The following is an 18,984-nucleotide window of genomic DNA, read 5'->3' on the forward strand; positions in this document are numbered from 1 at the left end:
TATAAATATTTCTCTGACAGATTGCAACGGGCCGTGTAAAATGCACAAACAGCTAAATCAGGTGGACTTAAATTTGTTTGGCTAACTCTTTTCTTTTTCTGCCTCTCTTCGCTTTATCCCCCCGGCTTCTACGTTTCTTTGTTTCACACAAAGAATGCAGAAACCGCAGAGGGAAAGTAATTGAGGAGTCAGTCAGGTGAAAACAGATTTGTTTGACAAACTTTGTTTTTCTTCTCTCCCGCCTTCCCCCCATCTCTTTCCCTCCATCCCTCTCCATCTCCTTCTCCTCCTTGTTTGCCACTTCTGTGTCTCTCTTTGTGCAGGCTGAGGTAAATCTGTAGCAGAGGACCAGCAGCAGCAGCAACAGCAGCAGTGTTGGTGCGACCATGAGGTCAGAGGCCTTGTTACTCTACTTCACGCTACTGCAAATAGCCGGGGCGGGCTTCCCCGAAGACAGCGAGCCTATTAGCATCTCACACGGCAACTGTAAGTATATCCTTCTATTTCTTTCTTTCTTTCTTTCTTTCTTTCTTTCTTTCCTTCCTCCTCTCATTACAAGTCCTCTCTCATTTTCTCCCTGCACTCTTTTCCCTCTCCTCTTTGTCTTCCACCTCTCAAATCCCGCTCTTGGTATCTCTCTCACTTGTTCTATCCTTTTGCTCCTCCACATCCCTCTCAACCCTTGCTTCCTCTGCGACCCCCACCTCCCCCTCCGCTGAATACATTTAGGAAGCATGGAGTGTAATTTGGCGCCGGAGGATAGGCCCTCTACACACACTAAAATGAAGGACTTAAAGCAGCATTTGAAACTGAGCCCACCCAACATCAAAGGATAATCCGCTATTTTCTGTTGGGCTCCTAATGCTGTGTGTGATAGTGTAAACGCTGTTGCAGGCTACAAAGATACGGTCATTGTTTCCTCTGTTTCTCTCTGTGTCTCTCCCTCTGTCCTGCCCCGTCCGACTCTCTCTGGGCCTGATGCGGTACCTCACACTGCTGGCCAGGAGAGCCAGCCAGCCTCTCATAGACCTGCTCCTCTATCAGAGTGTTTGTTCAAACCACGCGCTTTCATCCAAAGCCACCAACAATAGAACGATTGCACGGTACTGTGCAGCACAGTTTTAGCCTATGATTTGTGGTCACAGGAGGAACTCAGCCAACAACTGTGCAGGCGTTTTCGAATCCAGCTGAGACACATGGGTTGACATTTGACCTCAAAGCCTAAAGGGTTGTTATTACTGCAGTTATAAATGTAACACACATAGGGATTAATTTTTTGTCCTCTCCTTGCAGATACAAAACAGTACCCAGCGTTTGTAGGCCACAAACCTGGCAGGAACAACACACAGCGGCACAGACTGGACATCCAGCTCATCATGATCATGAACAGGACGATATACATCGCTGCCAGGTGGGTGATCATATTTGGCCAGATTTTTTAACATGTGTTTTCACCACTTCAGGGAGATCCTCTAATAATGTTGCTATTTCAGCAATGGCAGACAGTTTGATGGGGGTGGTAGAGACATGTTTCAAACATTATCCAGTGACTTCTGAATTGTCCCAAGCATTCTGATCACAACACCTCCAATGAGGAACAGTACACTTTCACCACTTCCAGAGATTCTTAAATGTGGTTCCACATCAGCAGAGCAATAACATAATGCACAGCTGACTATAGGGCAGGTAGATTATTCTTGAATTACAGTGACCTATTCTTATAAAATTACAACTTCATTCTCTAAATCTCAGAGAACACAAATATGTGGGATATGTTTTGAATGTGCAGAAAGCTTTGAACATAAGCAGAAATCTTGTTGAAACACATATTAGCTACTAAAATCCAGGGGTTATAAATTAATAAAAATGAATGAATGTATCATTGACTTAAACAGGTGCTACATGCACAATTAGAGAGGTAACTTCCACAAACAACAGACACAATGGAAGATGGAAGAGTAAATCAAGCCTACATGTGCGTTGGCTCAGCAGAGATAACAGTAAATGAGAAACGTTGATCTAAAGCAGAGTAAATATTTGATAATAATACAGAATGACTCAGAGCCTTATTGCATTATATTTCATTCACCTGGCATCTGAATTTTGTGTTTCCTTCACACAAACAAAGACATTTCCACCATAAATTGAAGCAGAAAGACACAAATGAATGCATAGAAAGGAAAGAGACTGCAGGAAATTAAGTGTTTGAGGACCCCCTGGTTATTATGTTTCCCCGTTCAATGTTGAGACAAAACCTCCACCTGTATATTTCAGACAGAGAGACTGACAGACAGATGTAAATTGAAGAAGACACTCCAAATTATTGCAAGTTTTACTGCTTTTCTTAATGGAATAAAAAGTGCAGGCCACTGTAGATTAGGATTAATTAAACTGAGTGAGTGAGGTTCCACCAGGATTATTGAATCCTTCATCATCCCCTCTCATATAACAGTCACTGAATGATTCTCATCTATTGTTGCCAGTTGAGGATTGTGAACATGTGATCTTGGTTTAACCTGATAAGGGCTGCAGGCTGTGAGAGCAACAGGAGTCGGGTTATCGAACTGAACTCCGGAGCCCTGCTGTGCTGTTTACTTTTAAAGTTTTGTGGGTTCAGGAGGGACTAATTCAGAGCAAAATGCTGAGACTTTAAAACACTTTGCAATCTGGACTTTTTCTTTCATTACCTTTTTGTTGTTTTCTATTTTGGGCTTGCCGTCTGCCAGAACCCCTTTTAACTTGTACCATGTCCCTGCAGACCTGTGGCCTGTTTTTCGATAAACATCCAGGCAGACGTACAAACTCACACAAACACACACACCTACACATGCAGGTATACAGAAACTACAGATGAATTGAACACTTAAACACTGTAACTCAACTCATGGAACATGTGCCTCATGTACTAAGGCTTAGTTCTTAGCAGTGGCCCCCTGCAGCCCTCTGCTGCATGTTGTCCCCTCTCCCTCTCTTCTCCTCCTTTCTTATCTATCTCCAACGGTGCTATATAATAGAGACAAGAAAATCATATGAAAAAAGAAAAGACAACATGATATGATCCACATTTAAGGTTTAAATGCACCATCTAGACAGCCTTAATGCACATATCACTGTGCTGTCGATAAAGAGTAATACAGGACTAATACTGAAGTTTTGACTCTATTTGTTGGCAGCTTAGTTGCTCTCACATATCGATTAAAAAAAAAGACTCTGTTTCTCTGTCTGGCAGTTTTTTCCCTTGTCTGTCACCTGCCTTTATTGCTTTCTGTCTTTCTGTCAATGTGTTTTTCACCTGCGCTTCTTTAATTTTGTGTGACTCATCTTTCAGAGATAATATAGCTCAATTACACCATCTGGAGACATGGAGAAAACCGATATTGATTTTGTCTTCTCTCTTGTCCTTGTTATTTTAGAACTGTTCATGTTGCTTCACCTTATCAAGTGAGCAGTCTATAAGAAAGTGAGTTTCATGACCAAAGCATCAACAGGCAGGTTTACCTTCAGTGAATGTGCAGTATAATGTTACAGCAGCATTGCAGCTGTGTTAATAAAATGGATCCTTATCTGTTTGTTCTGTGCCGTCCATAGCTAATTGAGTAGCAGGCTTGATTGGATACCTTTAAAAGGCACAATAGGGGTCTTTCTTTGTTTTCCTCCCAAGCATGTCAAATTAAGTGGCAGAGTGAGGCTGCTGCTTTAAGTGGCAGAGCTTTTTAACATATCTGTGGTCATTAAAAGGAGGTGTGTGGAGAGTGGAAAAGGGAAGCAGAGCGAAAGAGAGAGCCTGTGTCTGTGTGTGTGTGTGTGTGTGTGTGTGTTGGGGTGCCAGAGTCTGCTTGTGGCCCACCTGCTCCACATGGGGTGTCAGGGGCCTGAGGGACAGGGAGGGAAATGAGACAGAGGGTTTATTGCAGGGGTGTGTTTGTGCAATTGTGTGTGTGAGAGAAAGAGGGTGTGTGTTGCGCAGTTGTCGCATGGATTTAAAAGTGATTTCTTGAGTGTGATATGTGGCCGTATGTGCGCATATGGAGGCACTTTTTGATGGTGAACATGTGTTGGTGCGCCTGTTGGCATACAGCCTGTAATCGTGCCTGCAGTGTTTGTGCGTGCATGTGTGAGGTCACCTGGTGCGCCGGTCCCACACTTGCATACTTGCTTAAAGCAGACGGGAATCCTGACACATGGCCTGAGGTATGCGACCCCTGAATAACTAGAATGGCTGCCCTAGATTAGACCGAGCCGGATGACCGCCATTGATCCTGACACAGAGAAGTATGTTGAAGTCAATAACACGTACGGGACAAATGACGGCCAGTGCACAAAGATCCATCGCCACTAACAGGATATCGATAACGGCATGTAAAAGTTGAATGACAAACAGTTTAAGAAACAAACAGCGGAGACAATCACCACTTCAGAAATCAATGTGAAAGCGAGCCAACAGTCAAGCCAGCAAGTCTCGAGCTACAAAACAACAAACAATGCTGCAGGAAAAAAAACCCGAGCAACATCAATAGCTGCTTTTATGATGGTTGTCCAGTCAAATGACTTGTTTATTCTGGGGCCAGCATCACACAGCTTTGCCATCATGCCTCTAGACCAGTGAGCCTCAGTTCTTGGTGCGCAGCAGCTTGCAGATGGCCGCTGTGAACGCGGTCCAAAGCTCAACACTGTTTCAGGCTGTTTTTTGAATGGCTGCTCAGTTTATTAAATCCCTTTGGCTCCTGTTTTGGCGCTGGCAATAAAATCACAAGATTTTTAAGCTGTGAGATGCATACAAACATAGCAACTGATGAAATTGTAAATAGACAAAAGTGGCTTAATCCATAGAGGGAAAGAGGCAAGTCTTTGGCAAGGGAGGAACTCAGCAACAGATGCAGTGATTGATAATTCATCCGCTGGTTTGAGCCTTGAATGGAATGTATTGATTTGGTGGAATCAGACGCTCTTTTTGCAGTCCTGTGTTCAGCTGTTCAGCTGTTATATTTGGGAAAATGGCCTCTGTTGATGAGGTCACTGCTTTTCCAATATGTGTAAAATATCATTATCCCTCATAGCTTCATATATATTGAGCGTTGATTATGAATTCAGTGCATGACTAGTTTAGTCCCCTAATATTCTCAATCTTATTCCGTGACTCAGTTTTCATCAGATGCATTATCCACAGGGACAGTACAGCCTGATAAGATCTCCGACAGCTGTCTTTTCATATGCAGGCTATCAAAGAGCTTCTTGTTTGTTCAGTCTTAACATGACAGGCATTGGACTTCTGAGTCCTGTGTTGATTTCTTTCACTTTTCACAAAATATCTGCGTTTAAAAAGCGGGATTCATAACAAATCCCTCTTTACATCAATCTCTGCACAGATGTACACAGAGAAAATAATCATAGCAAGACGGGTTTGTTTGTGAAGCCACTGATGAACGTGAGATCCAACGTCGTATCAAGTCGGCTTGTATGCAGCTGCTGTTTCATGCATTTTATGGCAGCAATCAGCTGTGCATTATCCATGATAAACTGAGACATGATGTATATTAAAGTACGAGTAATGAACATAAAAATGTAAAAACTGTACAAGCTCAGTGCTTTATGTGTGTCTGCTGTCATGTGTGTTTTAGGTGTTTAGCAGCAGAGTCACGCTCAGAAAAAGCAATAAACTGTTTTTGATGCAGTGAGAGATGGACGCAGGAGGATTCCTATCCCAGCAGTCCATATTTCATGGTCAGGATGCACTATGTACAGCATTCAGGGGGAATTCATCACAGTGCAATGGAAGATTTATCATTCTGATCTCTGAAAATATCTGTGTGTGTGCGTGTGCCAGTGTGTGTGTGTGTGTGAATATGGGTGTGTAGCTGTGTGTACAGCTGTAGCCATAGCAAGAAATGTAACGTCACGCAACGCGTGTGTGTGTGTGTGTGTCTGTGTCTGTGTGTGTTCAATCAAAAGACTTGATTGAAGCCACTTGCAATGTATCAGTGAGACAGACAAGTCCAAACTCTAATCTTCATTCTCAAGCTTTTTTTTCCTGCAGCCTTGGGGAATATGAGCTCATTGCTGTCAGTTATGAGGATGACAGTAGAAACTGTGTGTGTGTGTGTGTGTGTGTGTGTTCCTGGCTTTCTACCTTTATGAGAACTCCTTTGACTTTTTTGAGTTTTAGTATGTGACTTTTTCTTGCAAGAATTCCACCAACTGAAGCAGCACCTGTGGAATAAAGAACAACTATATTGTGAGACCATGTTTCAGTTTTTGGTCTTCAGCAGAGTCATGAACACATCACAAAGAACGGTTAAATATGATTTAGCCACCTGAAAAAAAAAATCAATATCAGTTTAAGTGTGCACTTTAATTTAAGTATTCTTACCTCTTTACCTTTTGGTCCGGTAGCTGTGTTTACGTTTACAAGGTGGAACTGAAGTTGTTTTATGCTCTTTTCGAATCTACCAGACTCCATTTACAAAAACAGCAATTTTACCTCACAGAACACATGAGCTGCTGGTCTACTGCTGCCTCAATCATTTCGTTGTTGTGTTATTGTGTGACTTCAGAAAATACCAAAGTTACACAATAACACACAGTGTCCTTTTGTCTGCTTCTCCGAAGTGGCGACGTGCTGACTGCTGTCTACTGTAGGTAATTAACTGAATATGTGTAGGTTCATACAACCCTAGTTCAAGATATTTGAACATAACTTTAAGGGCAAACTGGCAGAGATGCAAAGTCAGAGTCACCGTGAATCACATCTCACTGGAAGTAGCTAAACTTGAGAGAATAGAAGAGAAGAGAATTTTCAAATTTTTTTTGATTAAGATTACAATCATGATTTGGTGTTGGTCTATCACTTCAAAAAATCAGTAACAACCCACTGAACCCAAGGAAACTATGGCAAGTATGGACGTTCAGAGATAAATAAAAATAAATAAGAAAGTCTGTAAATTGTGATGGTAATCATCTTTTGGCTTTTTCCATACCTAAGTTTGCGAAATATGTTTCTCATTAGTTTTAGGAACTCAGCAGCCTGTTGTTATACAATGTTATCGTTAGAGATACACGTGATGATAACTCAGGCTCAATTAAACTAGAATTTCATTTTTAGATAAGGTTAGAGGACATGAGGAGAAAAGATGTGCAGAGAATGAGATGGACACTTCATACACAATTGTGTGTGTGAAGATGTTATTACTGTATAGCCTGCCTAGCAAGCATGCCCCAGGTCTCTCCACATGCAGGGCATAGTCGCCATTCTCGACCCTCATTCGGGTTTCACCATGGTAACATCAACCACACTCTGTTTACACCCCTCTATGAGGCTGGGAAGCATGGGAACCAGAGAGAGAATGTGTGTGTGTGTGTGTGTGTGTGTGTGTGTGTGGGAGAGAGACGGAGACGGAGGGTAAGATCTGTGTGAGAGTGGAGGAACCTAAATTTGTGGCTGCCGTTGGACAAAAACATCACACAAAGACACACACACATACACAGTGAAAAATCCAGATTACCTTCTCTCAGTTGAGTCCTCTGGAACAGTCGTGGCTCTGTGGCTACGCTTCTTCCCTGTCGGGTCTCTTTGGGTCTCGCAGTGGAGGCCACTAGAGTCTCCATTATTGTAGCTGCACCAAATCCTGTTAAAACCCACTAATGACTGGGATTACACGGTTGCCTCCTCTCCCTCTCCTCGCAGCACCAGCGACATCCAGCCACGTCCACACTCTGAAACAAAGCTTGCTGCTCCAGTAGTCGTAATCACCTGAATTAAAAGTTGGAACAAGTTTCTATTCAAAATGCAACTTTAAAAAATATGTAAAATCCTTTCTTTCTACTGAGGTTTAACAGTTTTAGCAATTCATCCAGCAAAAATATACAAAGTCTGGCAATAGTAATACATGCTCTTGAACTAGGATCAAATTATGATGTTTTTATGTTATAGTATTATCACATTGTTGAAGTTCCAGTCAGTAATTTGTGGCACACTAGACTGTTTTGATATTAACATTGTCAGGTTATTGCATTGATTACATTTGTTGTTATACCCTTGAGACTTGTTTTTATACGAAACATAGTATTAAATTGAAGCAATATATGAACAAATTACTTCTTATTTGTGTCTGTATGTAAAATGTGTTCTTAATTTGTTAGCACATTAGTTTAAGAGAAAATTTCACGAGTGTTTAAGAGTTTTTTTGGTGGAATCTCTCCATTTCTTGTGCCAGACTTTTTTCACACAGCACACCATCAAGTGGGATATATCTGTGTAAGAGCAGATTTGGATGGTTAAAAATGCTTGGTGCATCTGGAGTGGACTTCTCTTACTTTTTCTCTTAATAGAAAAATTAATAGAAAAGAGAAGATAAAATGTTACTGCATGAGCCCTATTATTGCTTAAGGGCATTTTCTGTTCATTTGGTGTGCATAATAATCACAAATGAAGTTATTTATAAATATATATTCCTAATTTGAGAGCATGACATACTTATTCCCTTACTAACTGGGCTCTCTAGTGAAAACATAGTATATTCTGAGATTACTGGATACATTTCAATCAATAAATGTAAAATAAACCACATCTTTTATGCAGTTAGTATGCATTCCTAACTAACTGTGCTAAGTGTGCAAGCTCGAAACATGCCCCTCACCCCACTGACCCAGCCACACAAAAACACACAAACACTCAAATCACACACTCACAAAAGGAGATGTGGAGGGAATGTAGAAAACCGTAATGAGAACTTCAACCTTCGAAAAGAACAACCTGCCACAGCGTGGGGGTTAGTGAACTCTGGCTTGTTGTATTTCATGCCACCACATCACCGAGGGCCTCTCTGTGCCCTCAGCCCATTCACAACCTCCACAACTCCCTTCACAGCCCAAAGGTGCCTGCTGGCTTCCCCGGTTCCCTCCCATCCACTTTGTGAAGAGATTTGAACCAGGGAAAGCCATAACAATGTACAATAGACCCGCCTCTACCACCCATGATCCAGTTATGAAGAGAGAGGAATATGGGTGAAGAGGGTGATGAGAGAGAAAAGGGGTTGGAGGTGGAGAGGAGGGTGGACGTGCAGGCATTTAGTTTGCGGAAAGAGGGGTGGTGGCTAAAGGTGCGGGGTGCATGCTAATCGCGTTCCTCTCTTTTCTGCTAAAAGAGGGCAAGATAGTATGACAAAGGCCCAGCAGATGGACCAAACTGGCCCGCCGTCACCCCAGAAGAAATGAGCTGTTATGAAAACGACATTCTTCCACACAAAGCCCCTGTGTTCTCATGGCTACGCATGGCTACATGTCCGATGGAGACCCTCTATGCCACTCAATCTCACACTCTTGCCCGCGCTCACTTGGTCCACTGTCTGTCCTCGATCATTCAGCTCTCTCTGTCTGTACCCATCCATTTACAGCGACTCCATATTTGTGTCTAAGAGGATATTTGCATACCTTCCGCCCTACTCACACATTTTTGTCTCCGAATTTCGGGAAAAGCAGAGCCCACGCCAAGTGATTCAAATTGACAACCAATGCTCTGCACTCATCGGTTGTCAAAGGCTTCTCTTATTTAGTTTTCCTCACAATCTCACGGTGTTTCGAAATTTCATAGCACAGCCACAAACAGTACACTCTTATGTTTTGTGCATAAGCACTGTGCCAGAGCATGTTTGAATGATAGTTTACAGTTGAAAGTGAGAAACTTATAGGAAAGAACTGGAAACATTTTTTTGTCACGTATTTCGTTCTGCACTTCATGTTATTACGAAACTCCAGAATTTACCTGATCTAAAATACCTGTCATAATCCACACAGTATCCAAATTAAATGGAGGAACATTCATGCAACATTTTTCATTCACATGAATAATTTTACAAATAAAATGAAAGTTTGTACATCTGTACTGTAAATTGATCCTACTCTAGGAAACAATAAACAATAGAACGACTATTTTCATATCCACACTGAACTCTTCAGTGGAAACAGGCTGTTGTACCATAGAATTAGATCGTATCATCACTCTTTGCCACAGATTTGTTCAAACAAGACAGCAGCTTTTACTCAGGCCACTTGTTTAGTCTGAACTGTTCTCAGCGGGCAAGAACTGTCTTGAAATCTGACCTCGGCTTTAGGCTGCAGGGTCAGTAGGGTGCCTGTCTTTTCATAGGTTTTGAGCAGTCATAACAAGAAAATATTTGAGAAGGCTGAAAAATATGGAAAGCTGATATCTCTAACCTCAATGCCGAAGCCTGCTAAAATTACTTTGTTGGTTTCTGTTGTATACAAAGACCCCATTGGTGCTCCAGCCTTCAAGATTTCAGAGTTCAAGCAACTGTTTAAAAAAAAAAAAAATCTCATTCAACTCTTTGCATTATGTAAAGTTAGTTTGGTTGTTCTTTGTCATATTCTTTTGTTTGAGCTGCATTAGTAAATTGATAAGTTAATAAGTAATGTCTATAAACAGACATCTGCATTTGAATACACTCTTTGGGCAACTGGTGAAGATTTTGGTATCTGAAGCATTCTGGTTTCTATTTGTAGTCAGTTTTTAGTCCAAGCAGTATTGACCATTGACCAAGTAGTATTAACCAGTCACGTTTGGTACATGGGGGCAGACAGTTTGTGTGGAGAGCAGAAGAGGCAGAATGCGACCTTGGAACCCTTGGACATCGTCTGACAATGACTTAACTTTTTATGAGCTTTTAAAAAATGTATCTATCTTTATACCGGCCTGTGCTCCAAGAAGCCGATGGGTTTCGTGATTGGCCATAAATTGTTAGTTGTAGCCATAGATTAAGTATGCAATAGCAATAGTTTCTGAATGCAAAGTGTTCTATTAAAGGATGTCATATGTTATATATAATAAAGGCAATGAAATGTTTGGTCTGATGGATCATGTATTTCAAGCAGGTTCTCTCCACAAGAAGAATTTCATGTTATTAATAAACGGAAACCACAGACCACTTGGAAGGCAGCAAATCAATTTTAAAACTTGATGTTTGCTTCGGAAAATGGTCCGTAATAATAAGTTAACTATATTTGATCTGTAGTTATTGGTCGACAACATACAATGCCACCAGTGTAGTCCCTTGAAGACCCTTTATTCGCTGTCTGTCCTCTCCTTTTTCACAGTGAAGTTATATAAATGTGACTCATACACCAGAGAGCAGTGAATATGTCGTAATATGAGTTCAGGTGCGGTGGTGAAGAGGGGAAAGGGTACGTGTGTGTGTGTGTTCGTGTGAGCATGTTGGGGTAAAAGGAGGGGAGTCTCCTTGCACATGTGTGTGTGTTTAGAGAGCTGGTGTTGACACAGACACAGCCGCTCCATTGTCCTTCTCCATATCTAGTCAGGATGTTTGAGGGACGCCTCATCGCTTGGCTCCCTCTAATCTCAGCTGGAACTGAAAACCCTGCGGCTGGAAGGCCTCGGCCCTCGAGGACGCTGTCAGCAACAGGACAAGGGAGGCACAATACGGGGAGCAGAGCTGGGAAGGTTACTGTGGAAAATTATGGAGCAGTCAATTACAGATTACTCATGAGCTGTTTTAAAATTGCAGGCAGTAAAATAACCCATGGGATTACACTAAATCCGCCAAGTAATCCTCTGATTTGAAAGCTTTTGATTTAGTTTTGTCTTTTTAATATAAAGTTTGAATTTTAATATAAAGATATAAATGAAGTTCAATTAACAAGTCAGGGAACTTCAGGAGTCGAAGCGGGACATTTATAGTGATATCATCCATCAACATTATCACTCATCATCTCCTATTTTCCATTTAAATGTTTCTTATTCTCTGTCTTTCCTCTTTCTTAAATGTGTTTTTTATATATTTTTTCTTCTATCTTTAACATATTACAGTTGCCATTTTAAAAATAAAAAAACGACTGTAGCAAAATTATGTGTATCCTGTTACCCCGGCAGCAAAGTGAAAGAAACACTAAAACACAGAAGGGCCGTTCAGAAACCTTGGAAATTTAATCCAGATCAATTAGCCAGAGTAGTGAATTGGTAGTGCTACCAGTGAGCCTTAATGAAAAACATTTTGCAGCACAGTTTGTGGTTTAAGCCTGAAACGCTCGATTTTTAGTCACGGCAGGCTGCACAGTGACAGTCAGCATCTGGCATTTGCTCGAGCAAGTGAACTTGAATCTACGAAGGGCATGGCGTGCATCTCAGTGACCTGAAGCTGACCTCCTTCTCTCCGTTTTGTCAGTTCATGGCTGAATATTACATGAAAAACTTATTTTTTAATGTCAATCAACTTCAAAGAACAGGCTCTTAATAGAACTGTTGTGTGAAAAATGATGTTGAAAACATTTGGAAGCCAATGCTTTCTATTCATAAATGGATACTCAACCTTTCAGCCATTTATGGATGAATACTCACAAAAGCTGATATTGCACTTATGGTCATCTATGTATCTTCTGTAGTTTTCTGTATCATCTAAAAGTAGTTATGGTGTTTTGTTAAATATTTTTTTGTTTTTTAAATATGATAATGTATTGTATATTTAGTAGTATAGTGGTGTATAAATCACATGACCTCCAGGGATGAAAGGTGAAGCCAATGTGGAAGTGCCTTAAACTGCATTCTTTCTAATGACCAGCAGGGGGGCGACTCCGCTGGTTGCAAAAAGAAGTCTAACTGTAGAGAAATCTCTCAAAAAATGATCAAAATATGGTAACTTTTGGTTCCAATAAACCAAGATGGTGATGGCCATAATGCCAAACTGGGAGATTCAAATCCATGTTCACAAACCATTGGAAGATGTCATGTCACCTACATCTCTTTTATAGTCTTTCGCTGTAACAATTTAGCAAGATAGCATGCAATGAATGTAATGAATGACGAGGAAAAAGACGAGGCCGCTGGAAATATCAACATTTTCCGAAGAAACAAAGGAATCTCCATACCACTAATATGACGATTTATTAACCTACCACTGATCTCTGCCATTTCTAAAAAAATGTCAGCACAAACACCACAACTCATAAACTTTCACATATTTTCCACTCACAAGGTTGTAAATCCCTCAACAGGGGAGCCTTCATATAGAGTCTTCTTGTGAGCATGATACACACAACCCCATTTGAAGGCAGCATATGACTGTACACCACTCTGATGAATAAGGCATGATGTGCTGTGGAAGAGTTGTGTGATGTGTTATAATTTTGACAGACTTAAGTGTAGACATGGAAAGATGGAGTAGTGACAGAACAAAAAGCAAAAATTTCACTGACAGAGATCCCGCCTCTGGCCTCACCAGAAACATGTCGTCTCCCACCGAGAAAGCAATGCTGTTTTCTTAATTTCAACTGCTCTCAAAGATTAATTATTCAATTTAAGCAGCATGGCTGATAATGTACAGTAGACTGTGTTTTATCCTCGAGGAGATGGTGGTGGCCCCCAGGAAAGCGATATAAGTGGATTCATTTCAAGATGCCTGTTCCTCCAAAGACTTTATTAGATTTAGTTAATGAGAGAGCAAGGCAGGCTGACTGGCTGAGCGCAGGTTGGGGAGCTGGAACGTAATTAAGCTGAGTCTGACGATGCCACTGTTACACACTTTGATTAAAAACACGTTCAACAGCTAATCTCCAACAAATTAAAGCAGTTACATCGTTTGGCACGGTCACCTTTGGTTCTCTCCTCAAACGAGGTAAATCCCCTTTTCTTTCCGTCTCTTCCGCTCACACCTTCCACCCCCTCCTCCAACTGCACCCTCCCTCTGCCTGTCTGCACCCTAATTCTCCACGGTAAGTAGGTGCAGCTACACGCCTGATCCACCAGCCGGACCGTCTGTCTGAGTTGTAGTTAACCCTTGTGGGTTTTATGTCTTCCATATGCCCTGCTGGGGCCTTTATGGCAGGACTGTGTAATACAGGAGAAGTCTGTATATTTCCAGGCCAGCACACACAAGTCTTCTTGTCTGAGCTATAATGAGTGTTAGTATAGATTTCCTGTGGCTCAAACACTAGGCTTAATTGACCTGAACAGCTCTGAGTGACTTGGCACCTCCCGTCTCAACCTTCCCGTCCTCCCTCACCCCCCCTCAAGACCTTTCTCTGGGACAAAGAGGCTTTTGTCCCCGGGCCTGCGCCACAGCGCTCTAAACCTTTGTTGACTGTTTCTGTCTGACAGAGCAAATAGCTCTGGCCTCCTTTTGTTTATTGTCATTTTTTGAAGTTTGAACAAAGTTTATACAAAGCCCCATTTTCTGACGTTGTTTGCTGCCTGCAGGGGGAAAACAGGGGGAAGAAAAGAAATGGGTTTATTGTTTGTTGAATTTTTGACTGTCTGCTGCTGTCTGATTCTTATCTTCTCATCTCTCTCTCTCTCCTTTCCCCCAATCTGTCTCTCCCTCTGTCTTTTGCCCTCCCTCACTCGCTCGCAGGGATCACATATACACGGTGGACACAGACACTGCCAACGGTGACGAGATCTTTTTCAGTAAGGTGAGTGAGACGTCTGTCTCTTTGAGGACGTGTTGTTCTCGGCGTGCTGTGATTGACAACGTAACCCTAATAACCTGGCTCCGAGTGCCACTGTGAGTTTTGTGTGTGCACGTGGGTGTATACGTGTGCCTGCCAGCAGTCTTACTCACCCACTCACCGGTGTGAGCCTGCCGTGCTGGCCATGCTTAACCCGTTAAGAAGATTATCCAATCAATCAGCTAGCAAACCGGTTGCGTCATCCACGCTCATCAGTGGGGCAGTGGAAGGGCTGATGGGTGTGTAACGGAAGCTGAGAGGACAGTACAGGAAGTGAGGGAGGAGGGGTTGAATTACAGAACGGTGAGAAAGACAAGATGGATGCAGAACAGAAGAGGATCCCACTCTATATTTTCTGATTATTCAAAAAGTGCCTCATATTTACATAGGCCCTTGGCTGTAATAACCCACTCTCCATTCTATTTCAACCACTCCTCGCTGGCATCATTTGCCCTTAACATAATGCATGCAAACAGAATTCAAACAAGGCCATTCTCGTGTATACAACAACCCGCCATCCCTCCACCTCATCCACTTCAATGTCAAAGCCCGACGAGTGGTTCTTAATGAGAGCAGGCTGCAGATGAAAGGCCGGTGGGAAATGTGCAGATTGATTGATGACTGAGGGTCTTTAATCAGTGGCCGAGCTCCAAACATGTTGTACAACAGCGGCGGGTAAGCGGCGGTCTGAACCAGTGGCTCAGCGCTGACCCTCAGGCCACACAGAGGGGGGTGAAAAGTGGTGAATGTGTGTGTTTATGGGTGTGTGCATGGCTGGATAGCAGATATAACTTAGCATTGAGTGATAAGTGTGTGTGACAATGAAAGAGGCCCTATACGTTTGTGTGTTTGTAGTTGACAGGCAGGTATTGGCTAGCGCTGACCTGCGGGCCAAGGCAATGTGTGTGTGTTTGCGTGAGTGTGTGTGCACAAGGATGGCCAGCCTATCAATCCACAGAAATGAGCTCTCAGCTCTGAGGCGGGATCTGTCCTTGGACAGACTCAGACTGTTCTGGTCCGGGGTCAGTATTGTATTTCCTCCTCCCTGGCAGAGAATTGGAAGTTCAAGGAGGTAAACTGATCTCCAATCAGTGCTTAGAATAAAGTTCACCTCGGAGCAGGTGCCTCATTAGGGGAATCAATAATGGAGAATCTCAGATGATGATTATCGATCACAGTATAGATTGGTTATTGAGCTCCATAGCACCTTCTGTTTTTTTCTTGTTTGCTCTCTAAATCTACCCCTCCCCTTCTCTAATTGACTCCTTTAGTTTCATAATTTCTTTTTTTCTTTTCTTTTTTTCCAGAAAATGACATGGAAGTCCAGACAGGCGGATGTGGACACTTGCAGAATGAAAGGGAAACACAAGGTAGAGAAAAGACACACAAACTCTGCAACCTCTGTGCTTTCACCCTAATATCATTTATAGAACAAATGTCACCTGATTCTTCACTTCTTCGAGTGAATCACACATTGAGAAATTCTGTTACAGCTTGTCTGCATTTTATAAAGCCTCTCACTCACACAAACATATGCACACATATTAGCAGACATGGAAACCCTGCAGGTGCAATAACACACTCCCTGCTATTCAAATAACATTCTGCTATCACAATTTATGTCAGTAGGAATCTTCAAAATAGCATTATAATTGTGTTTTCTCTTGAGGTACCATACATGAAAAAACAAACTGTGCAAAATGAATAATGATTTCATTATGGTTCTTTAAAGGTGCATTAAAATATAAATATGTCTTAATGTGCCATGGGAAAATGTTACATTTCAGGATTAGACGCTTGATGTTTGTTACACATGCCTCTCACTTGTCCATAGAGTGCTACACGCTGTACTTCAAAAGAAAGAAAGAAAAGAAAGAGCTACTTGTTTTTTTAGGAAACCACATGTGGCTTTCAGTGTAAAAGTGGCAATGATAAAAGACACTAATTTAACCGTGAACTTCCTTTCTTCTTTCTCTCTTTCTTTCTCTCCCCTGAAGGACGAGTGTCACAATTTCATTAAAGTTCTCCTGCAGCAAAATGATGACAGCTTGTTTGTTTGTGGAACAAATGCTTTCAACCCATCCTGTCGAACCTACAAGGTAGGGATCCACACACTTCCGCTCCTCACACACACACACACACACACACACACACACACACACACACACACACACACACACACACAGACAGACATAAAAATACCCCATTGCCCCATGACAGTTACACAATTTGTCAAAGTGAGCCAGGAAGTTTGAGTTGGAGCCTTCCTCATTGCTCTTTCAAAATGAATCGGCGTGAGCAGAGAATTAGAATAGAGTAGAAGAGACCTTGCATTGCTAGCTGTGGTGATAAGGTACTCTCCACTGCTTGTTTGATCGTCACTGCTGCAAGACAAACTCATCTCAGTGTGTTTGCAATTTGTGAATTTCTCCACTTAGGTGCAACAACAGGCACAGTTCTTTTTAAAGGCATTGGTACAAATAAAAAAGGCTGTCGCTCTGACCATTCAGCTGCATTGTTATGAATGGAGATATCTCTTCCTGTGGGCATGTTCATAACTGTCATAGGGTGTAAGCTAGGTCCGGTCTGTTTAACAAAGTTATTGTTAATCACATAGTAACTCTTCAGATGAGTAACCCAGAAAAAGAAATGGTTTAAAACAGTATAATTGGATTATTTCCATCATTAAATCAAAGCAGTCCTCAATTATTCGTCTCAAACCAAGCTTAACCCGTCATGTGATCAGCTACTTCAGTTCACTTTAGTATCAAATATTACTAGGACCACTACAGATGAGCATTTAATACTCTGGAACTCACATTATAGACACCACCACTGGCTATCCCTGCAACAATCTGGCCACAATTAAGCACACTGACAGGCTCCGGCCTTATTCAAGGTTTTGACCTCGTCTTGTTGACCTCAATGACAGACATTTCCATACATAATTTGTGCATTTAGTCTCATATATCTCCTATTCTCTCTGTCTTCTGCCTCTCTTTCTATTTTTTCCTCCTTCACACATTCAAACACAAACACAGGGATAGTTTTAACATGCAACCCCAACCATGCGGGAGTTTAGGTGGGGGTTGAGCTATGAAGCGATGGACATAGATGGATGACTTTCACAACTCAGCAGGCCCTCCTCCTATGTCTTTATCTCCAGGTGTACTTTGACACGCTCGATTTAGAAGCAGAGAAACCCAACTACCGGCCTTCTTGCATGCAAACTCACACAAACACACAGACACGCACACTGAAGGCACAGGCCTGAAATGTGATTCAACCTTCCCCTGTAAACTGATGCCTGTCTCATCGTATTCATGCGGGCATGTCTGGAATAGTTTCAAGATTCCTTTAGGAAAAGCAAAAAACACCTTGTGAAGATGCATGTAAATGACCTGGGGTCAAGACATAAAACCCACAGACATCAAGATTGACTTGATGGACAAAAATAGAGATGTCAAACAAATATAGACATAAAGAAAAAAGTAAGATTGGCATACAGGGAAGCAGATGGATAAATAAAAAGAAAAAAATAATACAAAAAACATTTTTTAAAGCTTACAGGCAGATGGAAAGACAAACATAGAAAGCAGATGGGCTGTCTTCAAACTAATGCTAAAACTGTCCTAATTTTATCCTTTCCTGGTGACATAAATCTGATGTCTTCAGATACCTTAGTGTGAAAAGTGAGCAGCATTGCATTACATTGAGTAAATCTTAGCTCATTCATGGCAATTTCATAATACTTCTGTAAGCTTCAGCAGCTGGTGCAGCATTAGGATAGCAAAACATGCAACCAGAAAAGAATAGCTTTGGCAATTCCCATAATTGTATTAACCAATAAAACCACATTATGTAACTATTTAACCTAAAAAAACAACAGTTTGAAATTAGTTTTGATTCTAAACTGACTTTTAATTGAGAGAATGGTGTCTCTGTCATTCTCACACTGCTCCCTGATTCTTGCCATGTGAGAGAAGTGGCTTTACAGGACTGACTCACCCACCAGCAGCTATGTCACTGATTTTGGTGAAAATATTTCCTTTTTTTATCCTCTGATGTCCTCCAGTTTGCCTGAAGTCTTGGTGCTTTATGGCATTTTCTTTGGCATTATGGCATAATCGGTAATTGCTGATAGCTATGTCTGCTGTCAGCTAGCTCAGCAAGCCGTGCTGGCAGGACTGATCGGAGCACCCGGGGAGTGTTCGTGTTTACCCCACTAGCTCATGAGCCTTGGACCACCAGGACTAGAGCCAGTTGATCAGCCTCCATGGACATACTAAAGAGTACATTGACAGGGGAAGCTAAGAAGAAATAAAGGCAAGTGAATGAGCAAGAGGCTGCCAGACAAGAGTAAATCTGCAATTGTTTTTTAGTTGTTGACGAGAGTCTTGTGGAATTAAAGGCTGCATAGTAGATGCTGAGATGGCCTTCTAGCTTTTGGGCTAGTTAGTATTATTAGTTTTTCTTGCTATGACTTGTGTTGTTGCACTTGCTTAGTGTTTCATT

General features: G+C 41.8%; 1 protein-coding gene across 2 annotated transcripts in view; it reads left to right on the forward strand.

Annotated features, from left to right (window-relative positions):
* sema6a (sema domain, transmembrane domain (TM), and cytoplasmic domain, (semaphorin) 6A) overlaps positions 1-18,984 on the forward strand; it is a 122,077-nt gene that overhangs the window by 49,311 nt on the left and 53,782 nt on the right. For both annotated transcript variants that reach the window (XM_059336338.1, XM_059336339.1), the window contains exons 2-6: positions 324-486; positions 1,294-1,411; positions 14,373-14,433; positions 15,777-15,839; positions 16,467-16,568. In XM_059336338.1, the coding sequence (XP_059192321.1) occupies positions 387-486; positions 1,294-1,411; positions 14,373-14,433; positions 15,777-15,839; positions 16,467-16,568 (444 nt within the window). In that variant the 5' untranslated portion in view covers positions 324-386. The remainder of the gene's footprint in view (positions 1-323; positions 487-1,293; positions 1,412-14,372; positions 14,434-15,776; positions 15,840-16,466; positions 16,569-18,984) is intronic.

The sequence above is a fragment of the Centropristis striata genome, chromosome 7 (genome assembly GCF_030273125.1).
Source record: "Centropristis striata isolate RG_2023a ecotype Rhode Island chromosome 7, C.striata_1.0, whole genome shotgun sequence".
NCBI lineage: Eukaryota > Metazoa > Chordata > Actinopteri > Perciformes > Serranidae > Centropristis > Centropristis striata.